The sequence below is a fragment of the Papilio xuthus genome, unplaced genomic scaffold, assembly GCF_000836235.2.
Source record: "Papilio xuthus unplaced genomic scaffold, Pxut_1.1 DF825946.1, whole genome shotgun sequence".
Lineage (NCBI taxonomy): Eukaryota > Metazoa > Arthropoda > Insecta > Lepidoptera > Papilionidae > Papilio > Papilio xuthus.
This window is the reverse complement of record NW_013532703.1, coordinates 5,579,005-5,600,617: the sequence shown is the minus strand read 5'-3', so window position 1 is coordinate 5,600,617 and position 21,613 is coordinate 5,579,005. Positions and strand designations below refer to the sequence as shown.

Sequence of the window (21,613 nt, the reverse complement as noted above, 5' to 3'; positions counted from 1 at the left end):
ACTGACATGGCTGAAAATTGGTGAGGAGGTAGCTTAGAGCCAGGAGATGGACATAGGATACTACCTATTCATTTTTGTCGAATTTATGCCTTGAAGAGTTGCTTTTTATTTAACTTACTAATATTATAAATGCGAATGAATAATGGATGGCTGTTTGAAGATATGTCTAGAACGGCTGAACGGATCACGAATTAATTTGGCATACATATAGAAGATAGTCTGAAACACATAGGCTACACAATTTTTTTAAATATCCACGCTGACGGAGTCGCGGGCGACAGCTAGTATTATATAATTTATAATTTCTCCGTGTGTCGGTTTTTTGAACGATAAGTAAATTTGGCGGAGGCATTTCGGTGATATAAAACTACATTAAATTCCACAATAATCACTGTTTTAGCGTTTTTGTTCAAGCTCGGTACGACGCCGGCCCAACATTTATATACTATATTATATACTAATTTATTTTGGACGATATAAACTGAATGATACGTGATAAGCGTCCATATTTAAACACTGATTTTTTATATTTTAGTATTCATAAAATATGTGGTACCCATATTTAAATGTCACTGCATTTCTCGTTCAAATTGACTACACAATCTTGGGTTTCTAAAACCCCAAGTTATGTGTAATTTCATATTCAATTTTTAGTTTTATTACTGCTATTAATTTTTAAATATCCATTTTTCAATATGTGTACCACATTTTTCAATGGCACTGTTATCTAGTACTGGTAACACGAGTAGTACCAATAATACCACTTTCACACGAAGACATAACAGTTTGTTCAAAAATAGTACCATTCTGTGTTCAAACAAAAGCAATAATGCCTTGTCTTCGTGTAAAAATTACTATAGTCAAACAAGGATATCTTAACCAGTGAGAGGTTCTATTACAGCGGTTGCTTCTGTCTGTGTAATAACTACTTACCGTGGGTTTCTAAGATCAAAATCTACGATAAAACATATTGTTATCTCTGTTCTGACAAATGTGACAAAGATCACGATATGTTTTATGCAGATTTTGGTCTCAGAAACCAACGGTAAGACATAGGAAATGGCAAAATACAAGACAGGTACAGTACAGAGGATTTTGACATTTTTTAAAGTTGACAGTGTGGATTTAGTGCGCTGTCATAATTTAGTTTCTTATTCCCACAGGTTCAGATAGCCTAATCAGTTGTGTAACCGTGGGTTTCTGAGACCAAAATCCGTTTAAAACATATCTGTTTTGTCAAATACAATATGATATGTTTTATAAATAGATTTTGGTGTCAGAAATCCACGGTTAGTGTTACTAATACTAGTGGTACGTGTCTATGGTCAGGTGTGTGTGATGTGCGTTGATGGTCGCGGGGGGGAGGGTGGTGTGGGGGCGCTACGAGCGCTGTAGCTCGTAGAACAGCACGTAGGCCTCGGGGGAGACTACGTTGCGGGGGCTGATTGGTGTTACCCTGTAAATATAATCACTTGTTGTTAATTTTTCATTAAATTGAGAATTTTATTATTCTGGAATTTTGTTAATTTCTGTGTAAATCCTACTAATATTATAAATGCGAATATTTAAATGGATGGATTGTATAAAGGTATCTCTAAAACGCTTGCATCTCGTTGAAATTTGTCATACATATAGAACATAGTCTGGAACACATGGGCTACTAAGTTTTTTTTAACGGTCAAAGTCGCGGGCGACAGCTAGTATATAATAATAATAAAGCCATTTATTTCCATACAGATACATATATGGTAGAAATAAAATGTACAATGTAACTTTTTTTTAACTATCTGTAGGAACCCCAGTTCAGGTAAAGGCCTCCTCCAAAGATGCCCAATTCTATCTCGAGCCACGTGTGTCCAGGTAGTGGCGGCTACTTTCTTTATATAGATAAATAAAGAAAGTAAAGCTATGTATATAATGAATGGTTAATATTATTATAATACCTGGAGTCATTGTACTCGTGCCAATCGCCTGTATATGGATGTTTGCAGTACGCGGTGTAGTGTCCCGAGTAAGTCGTACCTGCACACAAACGTCACACAATGTTACAAAGGTAGCTTTCGTTTAGATATTGCCGCTTACTTGAACCACATAACATATATATATAAAAGAAAGTCGTGTTATTTACACTATTTATAACTCAAGAAGGGCTTTACAGATATGGCTGAAAATTAGTGAGGAGGTAGCTTAGAGCCAAGAGACGGACATAGGATACTATTTTTTTTTGTCGAATTTATGCCTTGAAGAGTTGCTTTTTATTTAACTTACTAATATCATAAATGCGAATGTTTAGATGGTTGTGATGTGGATAGATGGATGGGTGGGCTACAAGTCGCGGGCGACAGCTAGTTGTTATTAAAAGTAAATAAAAAAGTTAAGCACGGACGATTTTTTATCGCGCAGTGTTGCATTTTGAGCTCTGGGCGAAAGACATAAGAGTGATTTTAAATAGTTCCTCGCTCGAGGGCTACTAACGCCGAATTGTTGAAAAATCACTCGTGTGAATGGGCTTTTAAACGTGACATTAGACGTGTCTTTTCTTATGTGTGTGCACGTGTACGTATATGTGCGTATACGTATGCATACGTGTACGTGTGCGTACGTTGTATGTGTCTGTGTGTGTGGTGATGCTGACCCGAGTGGTTGCTGACGGCGTAGAGGTTGTAGACAGGCTGTGCAGAACGGCATGCGGCGAATGGCGACATGTCCAGTCCGCTCAGCGGGAACTCCACGCAGACTGACAACTTGCCACGGAAACGCTCCGTCGGCGAGAACCTAAAAATCACCACAGTACATTAATATGTGAAATTAAACCTTTTTAGCGTGTAAAGATATTTTTATTGATAAAAAATCATAAAAGAGTAATATAAATAAGTAAACATACCTCTTAAGATGTAGCACCAAAACTTGCGGGAACTTCTGCACCGTGAACCATTTGAGGCACTTCCGTCGCACGCCGCACTTTGAACACGTCTGAAATATTAACATCAAAATTACTTTTTTTTTATTAAATTCGCATCCAAGTAAATAACATATTATTTAGCTTCTATGTTCCTTAAAAATAATATTAATATAAGAAAATTACATATATTCAAAACCAGGCTAAAATGAAAATTTTCACGCAATTTGACCACAGTTTAAAAACAGATTTCTGACATAATTGCAACGCCATCTATTGTATTTATCTAATACTAATAAAGCACAGCGCCATCTATCGTAGATTATAGCGCATATACTGACCGGTTTCTCGTCGCCATCAAGCTCCTCCTCGCGCACGAAGTGCTGCAGGCACTGCTGCAGCTTCAGGTTGCCCGTGCGCGACGGGATCGGCAGACTGACAAACATTTTATATACATAATTATAACAACAACAACAATTTAATTGGAATTATACTTTTGGAATGCATATTGTAGAGTAACATTTTATCCAGCTTTTGCCTAAGTTAACACATTCAATGCCACACCAATGTACTATAAACCTATAGTATGAGATGGTGGCATTGAACGTGTCTAGGGCAGGGGTGAGCAACCATTTTAATAAATGGACCAATTAATTTTTTTTGAACACAAACTGAAAAACTTGAATTTTTTAAAGATAAATTTGACATTGTTTTTTCGATTCATATATGTACTACCATTTTATTATAAAAATTTGTATACCAATGACAAAGTCAATTAAATAAATTTAAAAAATGTTTGGCGGGCCAGCGCGTTGCTCATCCTTGGTCTAGGTTCCAGGAACCAAGGAGTGGGGGTAGTTACCTGAGGTCCCAAAAGGGGTCGAAGGTGACACTGTCGTGGTTGCAATGCGTGCATCGGAGCGTGGACTTGAGCTGGCCAACAAAGATGTCACCCACACGACTGTCCTCCATGCGCAGGTAACGGGACCACGCCTCCGCAGCCTTCGCACTGTCACTGGAACACAAAACTACCGTTGCTATGGCAACACTACGTTGACCGTACTTTAGGGTTAGACAAAATGCATTCGCTTCAAAGAGATTCCATAACGAACTTTAAAAATGTATAGAACTGACAATATCTTTGGATAAGTCACGTGATCGTCGCGCCTCAGTTCCGTACAATTTTGAAGTTCGCTATGGAATCGCTGCGAAGCGAATGCACCTTGTCTTACCCCTCTGCTCTCTATAAATAGATAGGCCATTGCTTAAGAATTAGTTGCTTTGTTTAGACTTAACCACGCCTAAAGTTTCTGACAATTGTCTCTATTATTAGTTCTAATTCTCACCACCGCTACTGACAGCGCCAAAATGGCGAATATCAAGGCACATAAGACATGATTTAAAGTCTATGTATATAAGTCAGTGATTTTTATAATAATTTTTAAACTGTTTTATATTTTTTATTATAGCCTTGACCTGTCTATGAGATTGTAAAGATGGTATTAAATCTCTATAAAGCTTCGAGTCAACATACCTTAGATTGTCATCGATTTCAGTAAGAATAGGTTTGGGCTTGATGGTGACTCTGTTAACATCCTCGTGCAGACCCTCCAGCAAGTAACGAAGGAACTCCTAGAAATAAAAAAAAAATTAAAACTATTGAATAGAAATCTGGAAAATATACATGGTTTAGACTCAGCCATTACTGAGTTATTTTTTTGAACAATTCACCAGTTATTTGATAGTTTTTTTTTGGATCATCTGGCTGTACAGTCGACTTACCGTGAGTTTCTAAAGCCGAAGTTTTTTGTACAGAGATTTAGGTCTTAGAAACCCACCGTGAATGAATCAGATAGACATTGTAACGGTTTGTACCTGTGCGTCTTGTTGGCTGTACCCCATGAAGCGTGGGGCGAAGCGCTGCACCTGAGACTTGAGGCTGGTGGTATTCACCACCGCGTCACGCTCCCCGCTGCGCCACAACTCCTTTATAACGCTTGCGAACGCTGCACAAACACGCATCAAATAAATACAGCAAGACTAACCGTGGGTTTCTAAGACTAAATCTGTATAAAACATATCATCGTTCCTATCAATATCTTTGACAACACAGAGATAATAATATGTTTTAAACGACGATCTTCGACTCACAAACCCACGGTAATAGATCGAATATACATGTCATAATCGAATTATTAAGTTTTTATGTAAAAATTTCGTGTTTATACCCACTGTATCGCTCATAACACCCAAGCCTCAGCGACTCGCGATATCCACGCGTTACCAACGAGGGAATGCCGCGAGATTAACATTCGAGAAATTAAAAAAAAAACATTGTGTCAACACGTGGACACCGCGGACATAACTCGTATAAACAAGCGATTACATCATTAGTTCCAGATAAAGTTCACATAAACTCAAAGAATTTGAGACAATTCTTGATTTTTGATAACTCTTGATGAAAACCCGTCTTTTTACAAGTACCTATTCTCAAGTCTTTTTTTGTTATCGGGTGCAAGTCTTAACAAAGACACACTGCTTCTAAGGGAAAGCAAGGTTATGTGTTTTTACCCACTAAAACAACCTCGATGGTCATCCTTAGTGCCACACCGGGATCACGAGTACTATATAGCCCAGCACTAGACATCAACAAGGGTCTATATTCTTGCATTTACTTACCCTTGATGAGCGCGCCCTTCATGCACGACAGCGTAGTGTTAATCTCCTGTCCGTGCTTGTCCTCTGACACGTATTCGAGCAGCGGCCGCGTGTTTGACAGACACTGCAGCACGCTGTTCATGAAGCACGTGTTACCGATGTTGCGCAGACCGTTCAGACCTACGACATTCATAATAAATAGAAATGGATGGATGTTGATACCTCTGATGGCGATTTCCCTAAATAATTATTTTAGAAAATACACAAAAAGTTTTTTTTTAATTTTCTTATATGTCTTGTACCAATCCAAGCAAGCTCTAGGCTTTTAGTAGGATATGTATGACAGTAGTTGAATGGCGGCATTACAACTCTCATTCACGCGATCAGAATTCCGTAACCTTAACCATTAGGCTGTTGGCGCTCTTGAGTTAATTCTACTTTCCGATCTACTTAAAAATTCACTTATAAACAATTAATTCATTGATTTATATTATTGTTCACAAATGAGCACTCACCGCTGGTATGGCTGGCCTGACGCTCAGTCTTCGGCTCGGCCGAATCAGAGCGCTCGCTGCTGCGCCGGAGCCCACTAGGCCCGCTCTTGCCGCCGGCCAATTCCTGAGCAACACTCACAATGAGCAACACTCACATTGAGCAACGCTCAGTTCACTAAACAAACCTAACGAGTATGCTGCACATATATTCAGAATTCAGACTTCGATATTCTAATGAGGGAATTTTGTAAAATATATCGATCCCTCTCACTCTTTTTGAAAACAACTGAGAAAACAATATGTTTGCCTTAAGTAATTCTGGCCCAGCCCAATACATAGTAACAATATACCTAAACCTTTTATAGTAAGCAACTTTTACCTTATTATCCGTTTAGTTTTTCCAAATCATCAATGTAAGCAAATATCAGTTGCCATGGTAACGACAAATTGATAATTCACGATGGTTTTACATAGCCATCGTTAATTCAATATTAAAAACATATTTGTCTGGTCTGTTGCAGCATACTCATTCAAATAACATTTATCATGTGTTTTCACACAATAGACCGTTGTAAACAAATTACAACTCTATAGAATATATTTATAGAGTTGAAAAACAAATTCACGTAAACGATTTGAGGTAGATCCAAAGTCTGTATACACAAACTATAAAGTTTGGGGGCGTCCATAAATTACGTTAGGTTTTTTTAAAGTTTCTGCCCCTCCCTCTGGTGAGATGACGTGAGATTTTATTCAACCCCCTCCCCCAATCTCACGTGAGATTTTTCAAAATGTGACTTTCTTATGTAAACGCGTTGGATTGTTATTGTAAAAAGAAAAAAAAAATGCTTCGTGCTTTTGCTTTTTGTTGCTTCAAGAAAAAAAAATGCGTGATATTTGCCGAGACACCCTTCCCCCCTTTAAACACCTCACGTAATTTATAGACCTTACGAGGAAAATTACAATTATTAAATAAAAAATATCTATCAATAGAATAAGATAAAGATATAAACAGATTTGAATTTTTATTATCTGCACAAAATTGTTTAAAGATTTTAAAAACAGCTATAATGGATCTTCCTCAATTTTTTTATAAAATAATCCATCCAGAATCACATAAACCAAAACTACAACCCATAGAACAATATAATGTTTAAAAGATAAATCTATTTAAACTACGTGTGCTATGGTTACTCTAAGTTAAATAAAAATTAAAAAATGAAAAAAAAAATCGATCTTCTAATTATTGATTTAAAGACTAAACTTGTTATTATGTTAAAACAAAAAAATAGATTTAAAAGCAAAACAAAATACATAAAACAACATGCAAAATATACAAAAACACATATACAAACATTTATAATATAATAAGTTATTGGCTCTCATAAATTGTAATTTTTTACACATCTTTGCCGAAGAAACTTGAAAAAAAAAATTTTATCAAATTTTTTTTTTTCATTTTTTTTTCCAAATAACCCACCTGAAATTCTTATGCAAGTCTAGACTTTAGGAATACGTAACATATCATGCACAATTTTTTTCTTATATTTGAACTCAAATGTCAGGATTTCAAAGAATCAATCCAAGTAAAGCGCAACGCACACCAAACGAACGGACAGCAAATATTTTTCACGTTTAAATGGCGATTCACTCACTGTCGGACTTTTAAACAAAATTTCCAAAAAATAATTTTACGTAATTTGAAAATGTAACGACAGCAAATTCGTCTTGTCAAAATGTGATTATTAAAATAAAGTTAGTTGGTAATTTCTCTATATTTCAGAACCTCTCCATACTTATTTAGAATTTGGAAGCATTTAGTTACAATGTGGGAATCCTCATTTTTGTACAACACTTGAACAGTGAGGGGTTTTGAGCGGGGGATACCATTCGGGTCGGCGTCACCGCGGCAAGAGGCGGGTGCGGGGGGCGCCACGGTCGCTCGCCCGCGCGCCTAGCGACGCCGCCACGTTCTAGTGTGCGTCGACCATTATATTTGAAAACAATTACTTTGATAAACAAGTATATAAATAATATATAATAAAAATCTTGGCGACTTATTAAATTAAATATAGGATACTACTAAAGCAATACACAAATCCTTTTTATTCTATTTCAAATGAGGGGGTTTCAGTCAATTGATTATTAAAAAAAAAGAAAAAATAATTTATTACCGAATTAAAGTAAGTTTAACAGAACGATTACCATAAGTTTTGATTACCTTACTTCTTCAAAATCAAGAACAGAAATAATATGTTTTTGTACAGGTCTATCGCCAGTGGAAACACACGGCTATCATGATATAAGATCGGGAATATTTATGCTAGACTTGAATGTAAAAATCGTTATTTATAAATAAATGTTGGCAGCCGTAGAATCAAAGGGGGTGTACACCCCCACCCCCATATATAGACCAATGACCTTGTTATAGTCTAAGTATGGCTAGATCTAGACATCAAAGCATCGCAAATAGTGAAGGGCATTAAAAATATCTCTAATGCAGCAATGGATTCGACGATACAGGGTGATTAAGTTCCCCATTCTTCATGTTAACATCTCTAGCGCCTCAATAATTTCCACAAATTAACTACAGGATGTTTAAATTATCTTCAACAAAAAATCTTAACTAACAGTTTTAGTAAACTGAAACCCCCTGTATCAGTATTCTACCAAAAGATGTACAACTAACAACATATATACGAAAAGTTTGACAAGGACCTGATAAGTATTGAGGGCATAGCTCCGGCCGGCCGGGGGCATGCGCGGCTCGAAGTACCGACAGCCACACCTCATTGCCGAGGGCGGCCAACAGGCTGGTCGTAACGCATGCCAGGATCACCAGCTCGTAGTATGTCAGCATAAACTAGCGCACCAAGACCCCTCCCACCTAGTCTCACTCTACTACAGACGGGTCACGATAAACTGATCAAAGTCCCGTATCTATAGTGGATACGTCCAATGTTGGACGTCGTATAAGCTTGTATGAATCACTTGAAATGTTTTTGATAACTTTTTATGCAAACAAACCACATGTAAATTCCTTTTATATCATCAAAGATAAATTACCAAAATGTCTTTCCTCTCAAATAACACAAAGGTATTCATTTGATTTTTATTTTATATTTTATTAACTAATATTTTTAAGCACAATTTATAGTCGTTTCCTATTTCTTGATGTGTTTTTTTTCTTTATTTTTTCGTTACTATTTTATAGTTAAGATGGCCATTTAGTTACGTCAAGATAAGATATTTTTTACTATCAACTACAGAAATATGATAACTTTTACTTTATTCTTTATCTATCTTGTTACTGATGACTAGTTATTGATTAAAGGTTTGGCTCGGTCTGAATAGATAACAGTAACAAATAAGAGCTCGGAAAAGTTGCGATCGCGTGTAGCCAAAATGTCGGTAAAAAAAAACTTTAAAAAACTAAAATTTTTGTCATTTATTTTTGCAAAAATTTTGTAACTAATATTTGTAAAGACAATCAGAGTATTTTTTTTTAAATTGTTGATCGTATTATAAAAAACTAAAGTACGAATACTTTGCTTATATTTATTCAAATTATATTTTAATTATGTAGTAATAAGAATTCAGACAAAACAATTATTATCTAATGTTATTTCTGATAACGATTACAGGAAAATTTAGCAGCAAACGTTAAACTTTGACGATGGCCATCACACGTTATATAACTTTATCACATTTTACATCACAACACAAAAAACTTCGAAAAACTTGGATTTAAAAAGAAATACGTTCAAACAACAATGATTCTTATTACAATCACAATAAGATTTCACTTTCAATTTCCTTTAGCTCTTGGCAATGTCACCGCACTGATATATTTAACAATCGAGCGTGCAAGGTCATATTAGTGAAATTAAAAAAAAAACACTTTGAATATAAAACTCTAACACACTCGATGCGTGGAAAGAAGCTGGCGAGATGAAAAAAAACTGACATTGACATAAAAATTAGCGCGAAACTGCGAAAAAATGGCGACCGAGTTAAGTAATTCCCGCGGAGAAGAGCATTTCGCGCGCTCGTGACGTCACGTGGCTGCCATCGCGAGGGCGGGACGCGCACTGGGCGCCATCGGAGTTGCTTAGCCAAAAACCCTATTGCCAAATTTCACAATCAAGACTATACGATTATCTTGAAGTAGCCGTGTATACATTATTTATCTAAAACGTACTCGTAGTTATCGATGGCCGGTAGTCAGGCGACGTGAGACTTCTTTTAACGTTATCTGAATAACATTTTCAAGAACAAACTCATTCATCAAGGTTACTGTAATAGTTTGCTTAATTTTATAAAATGAACACATAACAAGACATATTTGTAGCGGTGTTATCGCGGTTAATTCTCAGAAAGTATGTAAAACCTTCTTAGGTCCAGAAAATGATATAAAAACATAAAAAAGGCACCTCGCCTTGAGATATTAAAGCGAGGATTTGGTGGCTTCTTGACAGCGTTGCTCTGATAAGCTGTTGCAATTTAGTTTTACTTTTTCCCACCGGGTCAAATCATTTTGTCTTGTCTATGAGTGTGTGTACCTAACTCCTTGTATAGTAAAACCTAGAGTAATTTTAACTAATTTTCCGACAGAACTAATTATGACCTCTAACCGAGGCAGATAGGAAAAACCTAAATAACCTAGGACTATGTCAGCATTGCCTTCTAGCCATACTTGCGTCTATTAAGGATATTACGTACTATCGCCCGCGACTTCGTCCGCGCGTTATTAAAAAAACATAGTAGCCTATGTATTCTGCCAGACTATGTTCAGCCGTTCTCGAGATACCTTCAAACATCCATCCATCTAAACATTCGCATTTATAATATTAGTAAGAAATAAGATAAGATTCTCTACATCTTTACTGGTTGAAAATTAACAAATTGTACAGCATTTTAGAGCTATAATATTTTTGAGATAATCTGGATCAAGATAATCGTTGACTCGTTACCGAATGCTATATATGTCAATGTATATGTAAGGTCAGGGCTGCTACAACAACAGTGATCTGATATATATCAACAAGTCAGACCAACAAGGCGTTTGTTTCCAAATATGGCCGCGTATTTATGAAGTCGGTCCTTGACTCAGTCGCCGTTTTATCTACCTATTATAACACTAAATAACGTCAGCTCCTTTACACGATTATAAAAACAAACTCACCTAAAATTAATTAACAATCAAAAAGCACATAAATATTCGTTTCAAAATTAACTTGCAAAATTATCAAAAATATTTAACTGATCGGAATTTGACAAAGATGAAATTTTCGAAATTTAATACAAACTGCCAGTGTCAGACGGTGTATTGGTTCGAAAAAGTTTTTAATGTTTTATTATTCGAGACTATTGGGAATAAATATCTTAAACAGACTTTTTAATTTTAAGTAATTTATATTTTAACAAGTATTAGAAAATAAACCACTCGCAGGCAACTTAAAATTTTGAACTCCGATGTGCTTATACACGTAAAACGGAAAACGAAACGTCAAAAAAAGGCGCGCGTTATTTAGCAAAATGGCGACACTTTAAAATTGTTTCGAGAAAACGTGGTATAGCGCCGTGATAATTTCCCGCCTAGTTTTATTTCTGGACGTTACATTTCGCGCTGTTATATTAATAGTTTGTGATTTTCTATCAAAAGGAGGACACGAGACGGCAGTGTAGACGAACATTGTACAAATGTTCATATTGTTTGGAATTTATCGATCTTATTTGACTAAATCGAAACAGATTCCTGAACTGGTACAAAAAAAAAGTTTCAATTGTTCGCTTGATGATTTGGTTAATACTTTTCTTCATACAAACATTGTATTTATGATATTTATCCACTCATTTAAAAAAAGATAGGATTCCTTCGGTTAACTCATCAAACAAGCAATCCAGTTAAGGCTGGCACGCTGACCGAAGAACCATGCGGTAATTGAATTTATAATAAGAACGACAGATCAAATCTAGATGACCTGAGATACGACTGAAACATCCGCACACAAACACGGGGACGTACGCACACAAATAAATGACCCGAATAGCAAAATGCCAACGAACCCGCAGATTATTTTTATAAACTCAAACTAAAAGGTATTCGGCAATTCACTTACGCATTATTTAAGGTAATTGATACGAAATATTTCTTACTATAATTATAAAGGGTAGAGCTATCGCTCTTTTATACCCATTGGGTGATAACCCAATGGGTATAAAATCGACCCAAGACATACCCGTTTGGATGTTTGTTACCAGGTAACTCCCTAATTATTGCTAAGATATAGTTTTTGGCTGACTAAAATTATATGGAAATCGACTCAATTATTCCCTCGAATGACTAATCAGACATTTTTGCGAAAACTTATTACGATTTTTTACAAATCTAAAAAGTTTTAAAAATTTATTTAATTTTCTAAGTCAGTATTCGAGGATAGAAAATAGGTAATGATGTTTTTATTATGAGATTCGATCTTAAATTTCGTGATGCTAATAGAGCCAATAACTTACAGATTATAACTTTTTTTGTGGATATAAAGTGCATTCAGGAAATATTGTGTTGCATATTAAAATTGTACTTTGATGGCACATATATATTTTCCTAAATACATTTATTCCCATTTATAAAAATGATTACTTACCGCTTTAATATCTTCGTAGTCCTTTATATCCAGGATTCGTCTTCTAGAAGACGGTGTTTCTGGACTGGAGTCTTCCGTGGGCTCGCTGATGGTACTCTCTGTGCTCGTTTCCATTGACTTCACACCGTCTTCTGGTTCCTTCTCGTCTACTTCCTTCTCGGATCGTTTCTTCAAATAATTCTCGTGTTCAAAGGTTTTGTTCTCAAAACCTGTGCCACTTGGAGATTCTACTTCCTCTAAAGCCAAACGGTCTTCAAGCTCAGAATCAATATATTTCAGATTGACTTTACTTTTCTTAGTTTCCGGTTTGATTGTTAATTCAGCTTGAGTTAATTCATCGTTAATATTGTTTAAATCGATTTGTTTCGATATTTTAGGTGTGGAAGTCCCTGAAGCTATAGGTTGTGATATTTGTATGTATGATGCAAAGTTCGAAGTGTGCTTTGGTGCTTTTACTTGTTTTTCTATATCGTTCTTTAGAGATTCTTTAACTTTAACTTCAGGACTACATCTAGCTAGCTTTTTACGTTCTATATCACCATTCGATACTTGTATCACAGTTGATTTTTCTAATATCTTTCCAATAGGATTGTTAGGATCTAATTGACATTTGATACTAGCTAATCTTTCCGAAGGTAATTTTGCCGTGAATGAAATTGACATATTGGTATTGTCGATCTTAGGTTTAGCGAGTGATACAGGCTCCGATATAGTTTTGCTAATTGAAAGATCAGAGTTTGAATTGGACCTGGAACTGGATGATCCAATTTCCCACCTATGACTTAATCCGTTCTTTTCGACGTATGGCAAATGGACGGGTACAGGCTGGTCTTCCTTGGATACAGCCTTAGTATAGCCACTGGAACCGTTTTCACATTCCTTTAACTGGCTCAGATATTGTTCTACAGAAGTTTTAGCAGATAATCTTGAATCATTGGTGGGTAATTTGGTGACCGTCATCTTGGGATCGAATCGCCTGCGAATCTCGGAGACGGTTGGTACTTCGTTTCCATTACTGTCCCTGATGCCGTTGGAGATGGAATTCCTTTTGCTGTACCCTTGTGTCGGCGAGCTTTCCTTATACGATCTTCTTCCTTCGGGTTTCTGGCGTTGTTGAAATTAACATTTTATTCGCATGGACTTCATAATGATGGATATTAAATATATATTTAGTTAACAACAAAATGAAGTCCATAAAAATAATATACTGGCATATTTATATAAAATAAATGACTAAATGCGCATTGTGATCGTGTGTGTTAGTTCCAACATGCACGAATGACAAACAAAATTGCTATTGCGAAATGAACTTTAAACTACAGATATAAGGTTTGCATTGTGTTATCGTAAGAATTTCAGTCGGTATACAGTGAGGCAATTGAAAGCTGAAGAGATAAACATGGCTTTCTTAGTGCGGTACTTGTTAATGAACGGACACACACACACGCGCACACGACGTTGTCTGCCTGCGAAATATTGATAAGAAAATATATCTACACAAATATATCAGTTTTAAGTTAAAAAAAAGATAAAAATTTACTATAAAATTCAATTAAAAAATTGTGTTAGAGTTTGTACTTAGATTTATCATAGTTATAATCTATATTAATCAATAAACATTTTTTGAAATTTTTTTCAACAAAACTTAATTTTTAAAAATTTTTTTCAACAAAAATTTAATTTTTTTCAATTTTTTTCAACAAAAATTTAATTTTTTGAATTTTTTTCAACAAAAATTTAAAAAATTATAATTTTTATATAAGTTAGGTTAATCAGATAGATATTTCATAGAAAGAAATATATATAGGCAGTGGAAGCCCACGTTAAATCTTGTTTGTGAAATATTTCACCTACAAAAGCTTTCTACGCAAATAACTTGTGCTTGCCAAGAACATTGGGTGATGTAAAGTGGAACAGTTGACCTCATTCGATATAAAATTATTTCAATTAATTAATTTAACTAAAAATCAGTGTAGCTATAACTGACAGTCATATGATGGTTACTAAATATACTCTCTTAGTAAACACTTAACATCTCTTAGTACCAATGCAGGAAAAGCAGGGACGGACTCACCATTTTTACATAGGTAAATTCAAAAGGAAATTTTTCCTGTATTATCTAGTCTGATCGAGTCTATGCATCATCATCAGCTCACTATACGTCCCCACCGAGGGGCTCAGAGCCTACTCTAAGTTAAGGGTGATTAGGCCATAGTCAATCACGCTGGACAAGTGCGGGTTGGTTGACTTTACACATATCTTTGAATTTCTTCTTAAATATGTGCAGGTTGCATCACGATGTTGTCCTTCACCGTAAGAACGTGGGATAAATTGTACATATGTAAATCGGAAATCTAAAAACACATTGGTACATGGCAGGATTTGAACCCAGGACCTGCAGATTGCAAGTCAATTGCTTGACCACTGAGCCACCGACACTCCAGGTCTATGCGAACACGCATAAATATTTTATTAAATATATTAAGCCGTTGACCTATGCTCATAATACCGTAAAGTATCTCTCTATTTTTTTTAAAACTGTCTAGTTGTAAATTAAAATTAAAAGTGAACACACAAATACAATTGTTCCAGCAATTATAACGTTTAGGATTCGAACAAAAAAGCAAAAGTTTTTCGGTCGTTTGTTTTAAAAGTAAAAGTAGAATAATTTTAAGCTTATGTTAATTATTTTTAAGTTAATGTTTACTTCCATTTTAGGTCGTCATAAAATTATTTAAACTTAGTAATGAGAACATAATCTTTGTTAAGTGTTTTGAACCTTATCTTTAAAGGAATACGGTTTACTTTTCCCTAAGTAAAGTAGGCTTCTCATATAAAGGGATTTACTATTAGGAAGAAAATCCGACACTGCGCCGGTGTACTGGTACAGCACTAGCCTTACTAAAATTGCGACGTTTATGTCCCCTCACAAATCAATCTGGCACTTAACTTTGTAACAAATCGCGTCATTCGCGCCAAAGGATTCTTACTAATATCTAAAAGTACTTAGGGAACATACCCATACTACGTGACCTATTTTTTTTAGTTTTTTTTAAGACTGCATGCATACTTAAATTACTAGTGAATTATGTATTATGAAAAAGAACAACTAATGACTGCGTGACAAAAACCTGAGCCACCCCACCCTCCTGTGACTGACCGTAGTATTTAAAGACCCCCCCCCCTAAACAGGTCACGTAGTATGGGTACGTTCCCTTAGGACAAGACTAGGTGTATCAAAATATTTTTTATTATTATTATTCATAAGAAAATACGAATACAAGGTCTTTAGCGTTATTCCTTTATACACAGTTGGTAAGCTCTTACATAAGTAAACGTTAGTACATATGTAGATATAGTAGGCATAATAGTCTATTTATACTGAGTCCTGTAAATGGCTTCCGAAGTGACGATTATTGAATCTACTGCGTAGTACACAATGATATAACATTTACTATGATATAGTTTGCTTAAGGCCTATGACAATAATTGTTTATTAAAATAAAATACTATTTATTTATAAAAAGTTACCGACTGTATAATCGCATTCACGTGTTGATTACGAATCGTATAACATCTCAAACGTCAAAATTAGTTACGTAGTAAAGCTACAGGATGTCACATGCTTGAAGACCCGTATAAATAAAACAATTCGTCGTTTAAAAAGATTACTTTAGTTATCTTGCACTTATGTTCCTTTCAAAATAATTAAAACTAATGCTATTATATTAAAATTATTTAAAAACATACGAGCGAAAACAGTAGTTTTTGCCTTGCGTTTTTTTTAACTAAAAACCTTTTTTTTTTGTCGGTCTGTACGCAAATTCCGGGTTCCGGGTAATCTTCTAAACTTCTGGATCAAATTTTACGGTAAGCTAATGTTATTAGTAACCTAGGTTACTTATTTTAACTTTTTTAATTATTCTGCGCTAACCAGGTCATGGTCGACCGATGGTTGAAAAAAACACCATCAAATAATAAAAGTACCAAACAACCAAGATAAATATAACTGACGGTGTTTTTCAACTGTAAATAACTCGTTAACCGTTAGTTTCCATTGACGACAAACTTTTACAAAAAAAACATATTGCCGTCTCTATTGCTCCTTTCTCTGTTCTTACAGAGAATGTGTAGGACATGATTTTTTTTTTAATAAAAATATTAGCAGGATTTTGGTAAATTTACTAAAAAAATTTGTACCATTCCAACTAAGCTCAAGGCTTGTACTAGGACATGGTTTACGACAATAGTCGAATGTCAGGATTCGAACCCTCGACCTCTTGATCGGATATCCGTATCCTTAACCATTAGGCTATTGGCGCTTTAATTATAAGAAGTGTTCCATAAAAATTATATTATTAATGAATCTATTCAATTTTTGTTTACATTTCGCAGACATCCAACGTAAATACTATACATTTAAATTTATAATTTTATCAATATTTACCTCAGTAATAGTTGCAGCAGTTGAATTCCTTGCTCTTCGCACTGCCCTATACGAATCCGGTGCTGGTGGTCGTCCGATATCATTTGATATAGATTTGGACCTTGCAATCTCTCCATAATTACTTTGATTTTGTTGCTGTTGCTGTTGAATTCTCTGAGTTAAAGGGATATAATTAGCTGGAGAGTATTTATTATATAACTCAGCGGTTGACATCGCTAGAGCTGCGGAACTTATGAAATTCCTCTTTGAATTTCTAGAAGCATCCGCCTTACTGCTTTCACTGCGTGTTGTTGATATATCTCTAGATCTGGATTCACTTCTATCCGTTCTATATCTGGATGATATCCCGCTGTCAGAATCTGTGACACTGGGGGCTCGGGAGCTACGGGAATACTCGACTAAGGAGGTCTTTCTCTCTGTCTTTCCATCGACATCGGAGTATCTTGATTTGTATTCTGTTGTTCTATCTCCATAGGAGCTTCTTAGTGTTGATGTGACATATGTTCCACTGGTAGACCTGTAGTATGGCTTGTCTAGGCTAGAAGATGAGGTCAATGTGGACCGGTACGAGCCAGTCAGGTTGGAAGAGGTGGATGTATACCGTGATGGTGAGACAACAGGCATCTTGGACGTATTTTTGACTTAGCCTATGCAATTATCACATAGTTTGCTTAGATTAATTTTGAATTAATAGATAGTGGGTTTGATCCTCGTTGGTGGTCGCTTTCTTTGCATCTTTAGAACACACCTGCAACAAATTTGAGGTTATTAATTTGAAAATTTGACTTAACAACATTAAATTTAAGGAATTGAATACAAATTTTATTAACTAAATTAGTATTTGAAAGTAAGAAATGGCTACCACATCTTAACCCTGGTTTAATGAGATCATTTTGTGACAAAAAGGATTTTTTTTTAAACGGAAGGGTCAAAGAAGCAGTGGTTACACCAATGTGATCAACAACATAGACATCTGCAACACCAGAGGAACTACAGATGCGTATTTTAACATTGTTTCTCACATACTCAATTCTTCTACATCCAGAATTTTAGTACAAAGAATTCAAAAAAATTACTTTTATAAGTTAAAAAAACTTCTTTAACAAAGCATTTATGGAATTTGTCATAACATTTATGCTATAAATAGCAAATGAACATTTTGTTTTTAATTTTAAAAATGTTAACAACCAACTCATATATTTAAATAAACATAGTTATTATAAGATTGATGAGTGTTTCTTAACTGAATGTATAAAATAAGTAACTGTCGCCCGTGACTCTGTCTGTTCGGAATTAAAAATAAACTTAATAAGTAACATATCAGGTTATGTTCTACATCTATTCTAAAATTCACCGAGATCAGCAATTCTGGAGATACCTTAACATCCATCTATCTGAACATTCGCATTTATAATATTAGTAAGAGCATTAAGAGTTGTCACCGCTGAAACATCTATACAAAACAATATTGTTGTCTCGGGTTTATTAAACAGAATAACAGAGATATACATCTTTTTATTCTTATACCGGTAATGGAAATTTAAATTAAATCAATTGGTTACTATGTTATATTTGATTTCAATTAGACATGTTTTATTACTTATGATTAACTTTATATTTGTTTTTATCAAATAATTTAAAATCAATAATTAACTACTCATATTTTAGATATGAAACAAATATTTTGAACATTGTTATAGAGTTGTTTTAAATATGTTACTCTAATCTATACATCACTTATTTGAGTAAATTTTGCTTGTTTTTAAAAACTTAAAACATGTATACATAGCTTATACTTATTTTCGTACTGGAAATTAAACAAATTATATGACGTTAATTAACAAGTAAATGAAGCTGTAAATTGGTAATAATATTTGATTTATACAGTATTTGGCATTCACACACACACACACACACAATGAACTAAAATGTTCACATTTGGAGTAATTTCGAAATAATGAGCAATCACATAACATTACACAAAAGAATTTTCTGGGCTGATTACCATGGGCCATACATTACTATGTCAAGGTCACCGTTTAATTCCATTGAATTGATGCTGTTCAGACTTATATCAGATATTTAAGTATCACGTAGTTATTATTTATCATATATCCACATGAGAACATAGCGATTGAAATTTGATATGTATCATAGTTAGATGGTACAATACAAGGAAATTCAAGGCCATATCACTTCGAAGCATACAGACACCGCACAATATTAATTGAACACTTTCACACCACTCACCCGATGCGGAGTCCGCAAAATCACCATATACACACCGAAAATACGTTTCTTGTGCTAAAAATAGCGTATCCAAAAGCGTTTTTGCATGACACACAAAATTTGACAGAATTCTCCGCACAGTAATTTAATTTGCCCTCGGATCACGTGAAACGCGTCGCAATACTAATCGATTAATAATCACGGAATATTATGCGGGATACTCACGAAATAATAGGATCGCAGTAACCAAAGCAACTGGATAATAATCCCTCGCTCTTCAAAATTATATTTCTCGCCTTGATCTTTATATATAATCACCTCCGTTGCACATATACTTTTATATCACTTTATTATTATTTTTTTAAACAATAAAATATATACGATGTTCGTCGTGCAATATTTTTCTTGAGCCCATGTAATTTTAGATGTGCTATGGCTCCATGGATCCATTCGAGTGACGTCACTTGAATTGTTGGTGTGGCAATCCTATTTTTATGGCACTTCCGTATTAAATATATGGAGTATTCTAATCCTTTTTTCAATTGAGTTAAAGCTTATATTACAAGCTATGACAGTGAAGGAGCCTCTGCGTCAGTGTTGCCACACGACAAAAAGTTGTTTTTATCTTCAGTCAGCTGTTCGAGGTACATTTCAATATACGTGCAAATTAATTTAAATAAGAAACACATGCTATATATATTAATTTTGCTTATTATTCTTAATATGTTTGTAGTTATTTTTAATTATTTGCTATTACCATTGTCGCTTTTTGGTATAAAGAATTGTTTCTATTTGTTAAGAGATGGCATGTTTGTGATTGAGTAAAATTCTACCCTTTCACTAATAGATGGCGCTGGGAGTTTAAAAGTTATTATTATTATTATTATCAATCTGAAAATCTAAAACAAAGGTGGTACAACAACTACGATTATGTTAATTAATTATATAGTATCGTAGTACATAAGCTTAATATATAGTTTTTAATTTTATTATTACTCTCTGCTTTCAGTAAGACGTTGCTTCAGAAGACTTCCTCAAGATTAATCTGGTTCAGAACAGTACTAGCAGCAGGGGACGAGTTTTTTTACTAATAGGAACAAAATTTCCCATTGGGTTCGATCGAACCAACGGGAAACATACAAAGTAATACTAATATGATGTATTGATGACAGAGATATTGTGTATTACTTATATTGTAAGTTACTGGCTAACTAATTTCGTTTGCTACTTTGTAACCGTTTGCACCGTCACCCACTTACTATGGGTGTCAAATTTCGTAAAAAAAAATGTAAAAAATCGATAACCCCAATCGGACTTACACCAGGTGCTTGGATAAAAATTGCAAAAAAGGAGTATTCCGCGACAAAAGCAATATCACCCTTGCAAGCGCCTTTTGTTCGAAAGCGCATTTTTTGTTATAAAATAACGCTTTTTACGTTAATTCCCAACTAGATATTGTATTTGGCCACTCAAATGTGTCGTTCTTTTTTTTAATTTACTCTTTCACGTATGGGTTAATACGAAGGGTGTTTTACTCTTTTGGTTAAAAAAGTATTATACTTTTGTAACGGTTTTTTAATGCATTCGCTAGTCAACAATATTTAAGGGTACAGTTTTCAATTATTTATACATTTTCTAAAAGAGAAAAGTTGCATATATGGGCCATGTCTTGCGACACGAAAAATATGAACTTCTTCAACTCATTATGATGGGCAAAATCGCAGGCAGAAGACGAGTTGGAAGGAGGAGAAAGTCATGGCTAAGAAACATCCGGGAATGGACCAATATTGCCAGCGTTGAACAACTTTTTCGCTTGGCATAGGACAGGAAAGGGTTCGCTGAGCTGACGGCCAACCTCCAGTAATGGAGAGGCATTGGAAGAAGAAAATATCGAAATAGTCTGTTTATTTGTGATTAAAAGGTGCTAAAGCATGTGCGTCAATTTGTAGCAATTTCCAATAACTCTTATGTAGTCTATCGGTAGTTATTTTTTTTAATTTCAGACATATTTAAGTATTATGTATATTAGGTAAGTTGTTTGGAATTTAAGAAATGAAAAACGTTTCCGTCTTGAAATTATTTATTTCATCAATACATTTCATCATCATCATCATCAGTCTATATTTGTCCACTGCTGGACATAGACCTCTCCCATGGCACGCCACTGAGCACGATCCTCGGCCACTCTCATCCAGCTCAATACATTTAATGTTAGTATAATTTATATATTCATAATAAT

General features: G+C 34.8%; 1 protein-coding gene across 2 annotated transcripts; it reads right to left on the bottom strand.

Annotated features, from left to right (window-relative positions):
• Positions 1-245: 245 nt before the first annotated feature.
• LOC106124492 (ubiquitin carboxyl-terminal hydrolase 2) lies at positions 246-19,887 on the bottom strand. 2 transcript variants are annotated; one of them, XM_013321202.1, is made up of 13 exons: positions 19,600-19,887; positions 17,146-17,893; positions 12,699-13,802; positions 6,073-6,175; positions 5,579-5,737; positions 4,775-4,905; positions 4,434-4,531; positions 3,762-3,914; positions 3,241-3,334; positions 2,885-2,973; positions 2,636-2,775; positions 1,944-2,022; positions 246-1,456 (listed from the first exon to the last, which is right to left on the bottom strand). In XM_013321202.1, the coding sequence occupies exons 2-13, from the start codon at positions 17,767-17,769 to the stop codon at positions 1,381-1,383; spliced, it is 2,850 nt and encodes a 949-aa protein (XP_013176656.1). In that variant the 5' UTR covers positions 17,770-17,893; positions 19,600-19,887; the 3' UTR covers positions 246-1,380. The 2 variants fall into 2 exon arrangements, with proteins under 2 accessions (XP_013176656.1, XP_013176657.1); XM_013321203.1 differs by lacking the exon at positions 19,600-19,887 and adding an exon at positions 19,396-19,548.
• Positions 19,888-21,613: the final 1,726 nt, after the last annotated feature.